Source organism: Quercus lobata, chromosome 6 (genome assembly GCF_001633185.2).
Source record: "Quercus lobata isolate SW786 chromosome 6, ValleyOak3.0 Primary Assembly, whole genome shotgun sequence".
Classification (NCBI taxonomy): Eukaryota; Viridiplantae; Streptophyta; class Magnoliopsida; order Fagales; family Fagaceae; genus Quercus; species Quercus lobata.
The window spans coordinates 45,918,364-45,931,388 of NC_044909.1; the positions used below are offsets into that span (position 1 = coordinate 45,918,364).

The 13,025-nt window shown below is 33.0% G+C and overlaps 1 protein-coding gene across 1 annotated transcript; it reads left to right on the forward strand.

Moving 5' to 3' along the window:
- The first annotated feature begins 8,400 nt into the window (after positions 1 to 8,400).
- LOC115949633 lies at positions 8,401 to 9,566 on the forward strand. The gene is made up of 4 exons (XM_031066908.1): positions 8,401 to 8,484; positions 8,554 to 8,804; positions 8,929 to 9,062; positions 9,294 to 9,566. Exons 2-4 carry the CDS (start codon positions 8,626 to 8,628, stop codon positions 9,365 to 9,367), a joined length of 387 nt encoding a protein of 128 aa, XP_030922768.1. The 5' UTR covers positions 8,401 to 8,484; positions 8,554 to 8,625; the 3' UTR covers positions 9,368 to 9,566.
- Positions 9,567 to 13,025: the final 3,459 nt, after the last annotated feature.

Below are 13,025 nucleotides of genomic sequence, written 5' to 3' on the forward strand. Positions count from 1 at the left end.
ATAAAATTTCTCTTTTCTGAAGAGAAAGTACACAAATCAATATAGTGACAATAAAACTTTCTACAAATAATTTAGTTTAGGGCCGGGTTAACCTATATTCTTTAGGACTTTTTTTATTTTTGATGGCCAAAATAGGTGAGTGGGGGTGATCATTGTGCCAGACTCCCATGGGCGTGACCATTAGAGCACTCACCCATTAGAAAATGTTTGATTGAGCCATAATCATAGCTATCCGAGATGACAACATATCTCATCCTAGTCCCACAAGAAGGATAGCACTCTTGGGCTAGCTGCAAGGGAGAATTTCCACGTTCCACTCATTAGGGTTTGAACATGGGACTTCAAGCAGCGTTGCACTCTTGCATTCACACCAAAACCACCATTCTCACCATTCTCGGTAGTTTCAGGACATATATTAATTATCTATTTTATAATTTTTTTAATAAAAAATTGAAAAAGTTGTCAAAAAGTTCTTCACTTTTTCATATATAGTTTCATAAAAAGTTTGTCACCTTAGAGCATACATTAGTAAATTCCTATTAATAACTGCGGCATTTGTGCATTGCACTCAAAAAAAAAGAAAAAAAAGAAAAGAGAGAGAGAGAGAGAGTTTGACAGCACTTCAATTGAGGCTCAATTGATCAAAATTCGACTGCAACTCGATCAAGACTCCCTTGATAATTATAAAAAGAACAAAAAGTCTTGTGGCTAACTTGTTTTAATTCCATAAAATTGGTTGGGCTCATAATTCTATACCCTACTTAATCAAGTATAATAAGAGACTGTTTTGCAAGACTTTGAGGGAGGACAGGGGGGGGGGGGGGCGGGCGCCATGGCCGCATGGCCTTTCCAGCTTCTTGAAAAATCAGTTTATGCATGTATATATTCATGAGCATAATAAACAGTCAAGTACAATCAGACTCAATGTACAGAATTCTAAAGCTTAAATTCACAGAGTATAGGATCAATCTAGATTCTAAAATTAATCCAGCGAGCAACAAGATTTATTAAAAAAAAAAAAAAAAAAAACACTTATTACGACCTCACTCACTTCATGATATTATAATATTTAAGAAGAATTAATCATAAATAGCTTTCAAGGCATAGAAACCATGAATATCTACCTCACGGCTCAAGCTATGTATTTTCATAATTAGAATTAAACACTCAAAATACAAAATTTTGATTTCCATTAACAATAGGCCTATTTTGATTTCCTATATCTAATGTTTCATTAGTACGTAATGCTTCTTTCACAATCACATGTACATGTTTAAGAATTACGTTTGAATGAAGAGAAAAGAGAGACAAATCTCCCAATATAATGCAAAATATGGCCGCAATGGCTGGATTTAGAGGTGATATATGATCTTTATGATATAGCTAGCATGGAAGCTCAACAAAGAATTGAATTAATCTATTTTAATTTTGTGTCGAGTGTTCCGAGTTAGATTTCAAATCTACTTTAATTTTAGAGAAATACTATGTCCACAATATTCTTATAATACTTTTATAACAAATCATAGGTGGTAAGTTGTTATTAGTTCTAATTTGAATCCACAACTTAAATTACTTTTTAGTCCATCCATAACAGCCAATAACAATTAACAACATACCACTTAAGATTTATCGTGAAAATGTTGTGAACATAACATTTCTATATCTTAATTTTATGTCAAATCTTCCCTTAATTTAAAACTACTACAAGGCCATTTAAAAGTACTTTGAAGCCCATTTGATAACTATTTTCAATTGATTTGAAACTAATTCAAATTGTTTTACTAGAACTTATCGTCAAGACAAATATAAACTTCAGAGAAATTTTTATTATGCTTTAGAAAATCATATGTGCCATTTCAACATATTTTTACAATGATTTTATAATTTTTAGAATTGTTTTTTCTTATTTAAATTAAGCTTTCAAGACTAAGCAAAATTTTCATAATACTAAATGATATCCTCTTTCTTTCTTTCTTTTCTTTTCTTTTTTTTTTTTTTTTTTTTTTTTTTTGGCAAAACTTCAAATGTTGGGAAATTTCTGATGATCAACCGAAAGAACAAACAAATAATTTATGAATAAAGGCTAGCTCAAAGGCAAGAAACTTTGTTGTTATTTGACAATATTTTCTCTATAAATGATGATGCTAAAGGGCTACTGCAAATTTGTTTTTAGGATAAAACTAAGTCAAGAATTATTCAAGTATCATTTTTGAGAAATTTTTTGTGAATTTCTATAGAATGTTGAAGTGCTCTCACTTAAAAATTAGATATGAATCACTATTTATAAACAAAAAAACGTTCACAAAACTCACTAGCTGTTTGAAACACTTTAAAATTTGTCTCATAAATTCTACAGGAAAAAAAAAAAAAAAAAACTTTTGCATATCTTGACCAATCGATATTTAATTATTTACACTTCGATTGAACAAACTTTAATGACTCGATCAATTGACCTACAATCCTGGCTGGTATTGAGCAAAACAGAAAGGTACTTCAAAACTAATTAAACAACACTTGTACTATCCTTCATTCGAACAATACTAGATTTTACTTTATTACAATTCTCTCCACTTTACTTTTCAAATTATATTTAGTTATACATACTACTACCTACTTGTATATGTCTATATGTACAACAAAAGGAACACATTAGTATCAACCTTAGTTAGAAATGATATAAATATATGTATTTATATATATATATATAATTTAATAAGTACTTTTAAAAAGTGATTGAGATTCTCTTAATGGCTATAGATACTTGCAAATTGTTCAAGTTCGCTAACTGTTGACGTACTTGACAGTTTTCTCAATGCCATATGAAATTTAGGATTTATTTTAATAAGTGACATACTGATTTTTAAAATAACTGTAATTATTTAGCTGGATGTACAACTATATTAGAAAGCGCAACCTACAAACATGTTTTGTAATTTATACAAGTAGAAGGCCTGTGACTATGTACAAGGCATACGACCTATAACCTAATGACTGCTAACAGCCTCTCCCTTAAACTAAACATAGGTTCCAACGAGATAATGGAAGCAAAGACTTAGTTCGCTCGTGAAAATGAAATGCTTCATTATTATATGCCAGTGCGATATGTACTGCAGGCATAGAAGTTTAAAGGACAAAATTGGCAAATGTCATTTTCGGGCAAAAAAAGCAACATTATGCCCTATTTCCTAAATTAATTAGGGAAATTTTCCTCTTTTGAAACTCGATTTTCTCAAAATTGAGTTAAAAAAAAAAAAAAATTCCTAGAGCCCTATAGTGGTGTTTTAAGAAGCTTATAGTAGCGTTTTGTAACTCAAACTCCATGAACTCTAAGTTATAGGTAAAAAAAAAACTTGCATGGAACTCAAGTTTCAAAACGCCACTATAGATCCTTAAAACGTCACTATAGGCTCCTTAAAACGCCACTATAGGGCTCGAGGAATTTTTTTTTTTTTTAAACTTGATTTTGAAAAAATCGAGTTTTAAAAAATGGACATTTCCCTAATTAGTTTGGGAAATGGGGCAAAATGCTGTTTTTTTTGCCCAAAAAGGGCATTTGCCAATTTTGTCTGAAGTTTAAAGGCAATATTGCCAAGCAGTAACTAAACAGTAGTTCACCGACGATTGGTAGGATATCTTGCCTAGTTTTGTAAGGTCTATAATTGGTGTGTGCATCATTGCATCAAACCACTCAATCCATTGAAACAACCCTCCTATGCGAATTAGAGTGGGTGGCAGGTTGATTTTTTTTAAATTCACAGAAACCATGCTATATATATATATATATATATATATATATTCATCATTTCATCTCTCTTTAATATTCAACTCTCTGCGAGAAAGCATGATTGCCTTCAAATGATTCAGAGGAAAATACAATTAAAAAAAAATTATTCGTAAATGCTAAAATAACTTTTAAAGTTTAGTATGCAACACATAACTAAAGCTAACCCGCCAAATTCACTAAGTGGAAACCACCCAAAGTTTCCAACGACTAGTCGTATTTTGAGGTTGAAGGTTCGTCGGTGGTTTGAAATTTTTCCAACTTGCCAATGGTGGTTGCAATTTTTTTCCCCAACCTACCCATTTCGACTCACGCACAATCCTAGTCTATAAGCAACATGGGTATTATACAAAATCAAGGGTGGAGCGAAGGGGTCGAAGGGCCCCCCTGCCTTGCCTAAAAATCCCCTCCCCATTTTCTATAAACTAGTTTATTTTTTCTTTTCTTTAAATTTTTTTATGTGTCAAGCTTAATTGCATAATATAGAAAAATGTTTCCTATTTTATCAGTGTTTTTAATGTCAAAAAATTATTAAAAAAAATTAAGGATTAAAAAAATAAAGTAAAGAAGCAAAATATATATATATATATATATATTGTAGGAACACGGTTTGCAGCCCAAGCCCAAGATATATGAGATCTTGGCCTAATGAGCCCAGTACAATAAATTTGTAAGGAGTGGGTTGAAAAACTAGGCCCTAATGAATTTGACAACAACTATAAGGATTTAAAAGATGATCAAGCAAGAACAAAGAAAATAAAGCTGAATGAATTCACTATCCGATGAGGTATTTTTCCATACAAATCAATAACAGTTGAGTACAAGTATAATTTTGATTGCTATAGTATTCTTTCTCTATTTTTCCGATCCCCTCCTCATGAAGACTCTCTTACATTATATTGTTCATTATGGGCCATTTTGATCCTACACTTGTTGATCATTTGAACCATTACTTGAGTACCTGTCCCATCAGACACCCTCTCTGGCTTTCTGTGAGTGGTGGTAGCCAAGGTAGCACTGTTTAGGGGTCTCCTCAACATAAATGCGGCCAGAAAAGTAGCTGCAGTGCATTCAATGCGGTGGTAGCAGCTTTCCCTTAGATATGTATGAGTTCCCATCTATTTTGTATGCTTACGATGCACGTCCTTATCATTGGAGTTTCCTGAAATGTCACCCTGATTAATGAAATGTATATTTGAACCGGATTTATCATGTTTGAGGAGAAAATTCCTCCTCAGACCATCTTCAACTCATTTTTTGCTTACAATACTCTAAATTTGTATCACCTATAGTTATTTATTCCTCCTCGGACAACTCATGTCCTCAGCCAAGGCCAAAGGCCCAATGGATAATTTGAGCCTTCAACCCCACATATATAACTGAAGATAAAATCTACAAAAGAAAAAAAAAATTTACCTTTAAAAGGGTCGAGAGTTCAAATTATTTATATGTTAATTTATTATTTTTTCATAAATATGATTGTATTATAAGTAATAAAATATTAACATAACTATATAATAAACTCTATAATTTGATATTATTTTAAAGTTTAACTCTAAAATTTCATATGCACAAAATGGCTTAAAATTGTTATGATCTAATTTTTATAAGCTTAATGGATATATTAACATAAGTTTTACTTAAAGTTTATTTAATTACTAAAAACCATTGCATAATAATTATAAGAGGAATTTTGATAATGAAAAAAAAAAATCGTCACAACTTATTCATATGTAAAAGTCATTACAAATAACCACAATATATTAGATATGTTATATTTTTATGGGTTTTATAACATTAAAATGGCACTAACTATTACATGAGTGTTCTGGTAGGGGGAAAATCTGTTGCATGATTTTCATTTTTTTTTTTTAAATCTAAATTGGTCTTAAGTATTATATGTGCATGTGTGCACATGCACAATATGTGTATCTATGTAAATCCACAAGTATATAGAATATACATTTCAGAGCATTCACATCAATTCATGCAAAAATTTCAGTCTATTCCAGTATAAGAATCTATTTTTTCTATTTTACATACTTACTTTTCAAAATACTTCTGTGGGGTCTAATGATTTGAGGCCCTGGCCCATTTATTCATTGGGGCCCAAGGCCCGAGCTGAGGAGGGTTATAGCGTAGGATAGATAATAAAGTACAAAATAGTCCTGGGACACAGCCGAGGACGAATCAGTCCTCGGCATGTCCGAGGTCCCCGTGGAAGGAAGGACAAAAACGGAACAGAAACAATCTGGAAAAAATCTAAAAATATCTATGTCAATAGGGAAGGACACCCTGGATAATTTGACGACCAGGGAAAGCTGCCCTTACTGCCATTTAATACTCTGCACCTGACAGAGCCATACTCTCCAACTTTTACAACCACCCCCAACCACTCTGGGTATGGGCTGATGGGACAAGTATCAGTCTTGGAATGTCGATCCTACACGTGGATGAAGGATAAGGAACACAGGCTAGTATAAAAGGAAAAATAAGCAATCCAGAAAGGGGGCTGGGAAAAATAGTCAAAAACTAGAGCCTCCCAGCCCGCCTCCAGGAGAAGGACTCTCGAGGCGAACACAATTTAAACCATGTATGAACACCACGAAAAACCCACCGTTTGGTGACCAAGGCCTAACCTTTCAAACCCACGCTCTACAAATGATATTGTTTGGGCCTTTTTACGTACGAACCCAATACTGTTACGGGTCGTTAAGAATCGTGTCCTTATAACTTCATATTAGATTATCTATTTTATATTGCATTTCATTAAATCATCAATTTTTCTTGATTGTTTTTAATTGTTTCTTTTTTTCACACATAACAATCACCGCCAACTTTCTTCTTTCATCCTTGAGATACTTAAAGAAAGAATAAACAACTAAATGCAAAATAAATAGCGTCTCTATAAATTTACATGATTGCTGTAGTAAATTTATAAATTTACACAATTATACATATGCTAATATGAGTTATTTTTAGGTAAAATTATGTAAATTCTACACTTTTTTTTTTCTATTATACATAAACTAATGTGAATTCTACTGTTAGTTATAAATTTAATTTGCTACCTAAACTCTTAACTCTGCCACCGCAAGTAATGGGTCACGGCCTATGAATTACAATATTACCTGCAACCAAGCTACAACCTAATGATTGCTAACATTATTAATTAATTCATTATTAGTTGACAAGTGTTTTTTTTTTTTTTTTTTCCTTTTGTATATTTGTAACAGTATGTGAAACCAGGATTAATTATGAAAGCTAATGATGCAACTGCTGAACTGGTGCGAATCTGCTGCTGGCAATGATTTGTGATAATAGAATGTTTCTCACCTACAAAAAATGTGGAAATAATAATAGAACGTTGAAGACTTGAAGCTGCTGTGTCCATTTGTAACAGGGCTGGCTGTGCTTTTGGATTCAATAGGCCATGAATCCTAGGCCCTATATTGTTGTTGGGCCTAAAACCCCGTCTCTTTACACAGTCTCATTTTGGACACAAACTAAAGAAAATGGAAAATTTCACGAACAGGGGAAAGGTGAACCTTATGTCATGCCATAATTAATTGAATACAAATTTCCTTAATCAATTTTTTTTACCATTTTGTGTTTTACTAATCATAATTTGTTTTACCAACCACAACTTATCATGTGAATGCTTTTTTTTTCCATTTTCAACTCTAGTTATTTTATAAAGAAAGTAAAACCAATACATGATAACTTATTTAGTGGAATATAGAGTGGTATACAAAAAATAGTACATAAGATTTGTATTAGTTGAAAGTCTTTCCTTTCTACAGCAAAAAGCATGAGTGGTTTTAAATACTCAATATCTTCACCTACACAGAAAAAATATTTTGTATCAAATGATACCACATCATCCATAACAAAATTCAATAAATGTGAAACATGTCAACAAAAAATAACTAACCCACTAACATGTGTGTGCAAAAATAACTACCCACTAACACATGTCTATGTCATTCAATTATTAATGGGTTAGTTATTTTTTATTGACATGCCTCACACTTATCTATACTACTATTTAAGGGGTTTCCCCTCTTTGGATTCTTCATTTTTTTAGTTCAAAAATACCCTTACACCCCTATATTTAATTAGAGATAAAATTAAAGGACAATCCAGTAAAAATGCAACTCTAACTCTCACTAAAACATTACCTAAAAAATAGGACAACTTTTTTGTTAATTTTAAAAGGGTCATGCTAACGACTACCCTAACAATCCATTTTAGGAAAGTTTTGACATCACTTTTATGGGAAATGAAAAAAGCTATCAAAACATTAATTGTTTTTTTTTTTTTCCATAAAAAATTTCTTTAACTAGATTTTTAATCAGTACCCTAAGAACACTCATTAACATTTCTCATTTTAAAATTATTTTATTAACTTATAAATTAGATTCTCAAAATAAAAATTAATTAAATTTTAATATCCCTTACATAATATTATTAGATATCAAATACGTTCTGGCCGACACAAAGTTAGGTACGCACGTAGAGTCGTCAGGAAATGACATTTGGTCGAGAAAAAATGTCATGTTGCGTGGCCAGAGGACCACGTAGCAATACTCAAACGCTCTTTCTTTTTGCTGAAAATACTCAAACGCTCTTAAAACATGACTCGTGTGCAATTACATTCAACGTGTCACCACCTAGAGTCAGCTGGTTTCTAAATCCTCGTGGTAAGAAGTAAGAACAGGAATGGTCCCTTGGAATCGGATATCATTGCTGACTATTTCTTTTTATTGCAGGTTCATCATTTTGTCTGCATGTATATTTAACTATTTAAGCAATAGTACGGTACCATCCAAAGAGCCATTAACATGAATAACGCAATCAGATTAACTCGAACGTATCCACCAACTTTGCTTTCAGTACCTCTGCCACAACAGAAAGCGTCTGGAATCAAATTCAGGAAGATCACAAGTATGTCAACCCAACCTGAGAGTAAGCAGAACAGGGACGAGGTCCAGAAGGGTCTGAACCCAAATCAGAAAACTGGGTAAGGTTTTTTTTTTTTTTTTCTAATCCATTATCCATTTCATATATATACTGAAGTTTTTTAATTGTAAGTTGAATTTTTTTATTAGTGTTTGAAATTTGTTGTTGCGTATGTGTGGGAATAGGAACTTGATGTCTCATTCGTTTGGGGATGGATACGCCACCAGGTCAGATGAGGAAGGATTTGGTGGAATATATGGAGAGAACCAGTCTTTTCAGAAGCCCCAGAAGGATGAGCCTATCCATGAAAATCACCCTGGTAAGCCACAGTTTAACTTGTTAACCATCAGTATATCTGGTTGGTGCTTCAATATATAGTTTTATAAGCTTGTTTATAAGACCTAAATACATCCAAATAGGACCAAATACCCCCATTAAAACTCCCACAGCTATTTATAGCCCACAGCTATTTATAGTTTTATATGGTTTGCAATTGCTCTTTTTCTCTCATACAATCCTAATTAAGATTTTTGGAATTGTACATATAAAGCTTATGACAAGACACAAGGAAGCGAAGTGAAGGAGAAGGAAAAGGCAAGGCACCAGACTAATGCAAATTCGTAGATACGGGCCATACGGCAGGCCCCTTCTCACCCTTTGGGCCTTCGGCCATGGTCAATCATGTATGAGACCTGTTTAATTTGTGGGGGCTTGTGTTCCCTCTAATAATTAACTACGTCGCTATGTATTAATGTTCACCGGCGAAGATTTGTTTTTGTCTTTGTTTTTCTTAATAAATTTTGACTTTTATTTGTGGTCTAAATCATGGATGTTGTATATGTTGGAGACTTATTTTGCAATAGAAAAATATCCTAAATATTTCTTTTTTTACTAAATATATTCTGAATATTAGTACTTAAATTCATTGAAAAGTCACACCTTGCAGACTTAACCAACCATAGGATTTAGGTCCTAATTAATCTCAGAGGCTACAAACACTAAACAACAGGCTTGTTCAAATTAAGAGAATAGTAGGGAATTTTTGTACCATAGAATTCTACTGATGTTTAAAAGTGAAGTTATTACTTGACAATTTTATAAGGAAAATCCCCCATGGTTATACGAGTCCTAGCAATATGTTCTTGTTCCGGAAACCAGGGGCCCATTTGGTTCTGTTGTTAAGCTATAGTTTTCAGTATTTAAATACCACAACATGTATTTTCATAATACTTTTTTACTCACGTGTATTTTCACAACACCTAAATTAACAAATAACATCAATGCTAAAAATCGTTTATCAAACGGCCCTAGAAGTCTGTAATAATTGTGTTGAAAATTCGCATGTTTTCCCATTTGTGGCCTATTGATTAGTCTAATAAAAAAGCTTATGAATCTTGAACCTTTAATAGAGTAATGGTGCCAATTTTATGCCAATTGATGATGCCGAAAAAGTCACCAGTGAGCCACAGGTACTTGCGCACTCGAAATAGCACCTGCACAACACAAAAGAGAAGACCTTGCAGAGAGCACTGGTGTGGTGTCGGCCAAGTACCCTCCGAAGGTCAAGTTAGAACTTCTTACAACTCTAGAGTGTTAGAGAGAGGTGAATTATGCGTACCTTGGCTAGTGAGGGTATTGGGGCTTTTATAGTAATAGAGAGTTGACATCTTTTTGTTGCTGTAGAAGTCTTTTCCTTATAGGAGTTTCTTTTGAGCATATTTGGCGGGATCCTTTCCTTATAGGAATCCCTTTGAGTAGCACCTAACATGGAGGGCAAGATTTTTCCTTATATATGCAATCGTGGGCACCAAGCAAACTACTATAGAGACCGTCAGCTTATTCAAGACCGTCAGGTTTACAGGTGTTAGCTTATTGAGACTGTCAGTCATTTGATTCTGTCAACCGACTCCCTTTACTGCCCTTATTAGATCTCTCTAAATCGTTAGCTTATAACGGAAAGTGATGGTTTTGCTTGCTCTTTGCCGTCAGCTTACAATAGAAGCTGACGGTTTTGCCTGCTTACTATTTTTGCCCATATCACCAATGAAATTTAGAGAGGTGAGAGGTCCAAGCCCCTCTCTTAACATAAATTGAGTTCAAGCAAAGAATGAAGAATGTAAGGCAGTTAGAGGGAGCAAAAATCAAAAGAACTAACGAAACCATTTGAAAGGCCTGTCCCATCTTTCCAAATTGTCAACCACTCCATGGACAAAGCCAGCCCATCTTTTCAAGGCGTGAGCCACCCCCATAGACAAAGCTGGGCCTTCTTTCCAAAGTGTGAGCCACTTGCCTGACTAACACCCCAAATCAAATTCAAAATATTTTCCAAACTGTTTTCAGGAATTTTTTTAGGTGTTTTGAGAAGTTGTTCTCCAAAATTGTGTCCTAAAGTCCGTTTGGTAAAATAAGAGAGGTAGGGAGAGAAAATTATTGGAGTGTTTGCTCTGGTTGATTTGTGGAAAGAAAATTGGTAGGTTTCAAGTATACTTTTTTTTTTCTTTTTCTTTTTTTAATTCACAAAAATGTTTTTTTTTTTTCCTTAAAGTGAAAAGAAAATAAGAAAGAAAACTTGGAGCCGTGCTCATAGGGGGTGTTTGGTGTTGTTGTTTAAACAACAGTTTTTAGTATTTAAATACTGAAACATGTATCTCCATAACACTTTTTAACCCACGCGTATTTCCAAAACAGTTAAACAACTATACTAGAAATCTCTTACCAAATGTGCAACTGTGCAAATGTTCAGCTGTGCAAATTTTGGTTTTATCAACATTATCTGGCTTCCCTTTCCTTTTTTGGCCTTTTTCAATGTTGTCTAGGTCTTAGTCTCAAACGTTTTTTTTTTTTTTTTTTTGGGTGTTCATTCATTTCTTTCTTTACTAGTTTCGCATAGGGTAGGGGGGGTTTTATAGTTTTGGGCATTGTTATTGATACCGTTCCGTTCCGGCTGAAACGGCCGAAATTTTTTGTACCGATATGCAAACCGGTACCAGAATACCCCCTGTTCCACCTTGGGTCAAATTTCGGGAAGTTTCGGGTCATTCCGGTCAATTTCGGCAAATTTCGGCCGGAACAGGATTTGGCCTATTATTTAAAAAAAAATAATAATAAAAAAAAAAATTAAAAAAAAAAACAGTAAAGGTCCAAAATACTTACAAAAAATCCTCCGGAGATAAAATGATATGGCTCATGTAAGGTTTAGGAATTAAAATTGGTTTTTGGGTTTCTGAAAGGGAGATTGGATTTGGTTTTGGGTCTACGGATAGAGAGAGAGGTGTTTGTATCAAATAGCCATAGACCTCAGTTACTGGATCTAAAGCCGCTTTGGGGTTACATGGAGAAAGAAAGAGAGGTCAAAGAAGAAGAAGACAAGGCGTTGGTGGCAAATAAGAAAAGGAGAAGGAGAAGAGTTTGACAGAGGACTTGTGAAAGAAATGAGAGGATGAGAAAAAAGAGAAGGACACAAAAAAAAAAGGGCAGTGTTTATGTGTGTCAGCTGTCATGTAAGACAATGTATAGAAATAAAAATTAAATTAAAGTTGCACAATTATTAATATAATATTTTTACATAAATGTTAAATTGATGTTAAATGTTTTGTATTATTTGATATTTAGTTATTGTCTTGTAAATTTTCTTATTGTGTGATGTTCAATTGATGTTTAAGACTTAAGAGTTAAGACTAAATGATTTGTATTATTTGATATTTATTTATTTATTTATTAGAATTGACAATTTTATGTTCTACAAGAATATATATAAATTATTTTTTAGGAACCCCGAAACACCCTGAAACAGTACGCTGAAATTGGCCGGTACTGAAATATTCCATTCCACTGGACAAACCAGAACGGAGTCCAAAACGGTATTAATAACAATGGTATTTTTGGGTTCTTGATTTTTTTTTTTTGGTGCTATTTTTCTTCTATAAAAATAAAGTATTCATTCATACACAATTTTAAAAAATAAAAATAAAAATATAATGTGTTACCTTTTTTATCTAATATGAATATGATGATAAATTTATACAAACTCTATTTTCTATCTTCTTATTTCTCTTCTTGACCAAATAAAACAATTTCCATCTCTCCACTTTTCCACCCTCTAACCAAACATAAAAGGAGATCAAAATATCTTCTATCTTCCCACTTTTTTTCCCCCTTCTCCCCATTTTTTATCATCCCATTTTTCTATCCTTTCAATCAAATGGACCCTCAAGTGTTTCCTCACCCCAATAAGTTTATTGGTACTTTTTTTTTCATACTAATTTTTCTTTTAAATAAATGT

What these genes read in the sequence shown, in the direction of transcription:
- LOC115949633 (XM_031066908.1), top strand. Translation starts at nt 8,626, where the DNA reads ATGAATAACGCAATCAGATTAACTCGAACGTATCCACCAACTTTGCTT. An exon ending in AACCCAAATCAGAAAACTGG is followed by an intron (nt 8,805 to 8,928) that starts GTAAGGTTTTTT and finishes GTGTGGGAATAG; the next exon opens with GAACTTGATGTCTCATTCGT. An exon ending in TATCCATGAAAATCACCCTG is followed by an intron (nt 9,063 to 9,293) that starts GTAAGCCACAGT and finishes GTACATATAAAG; the next exon opens with CTTATGACAAGACACAAGGA.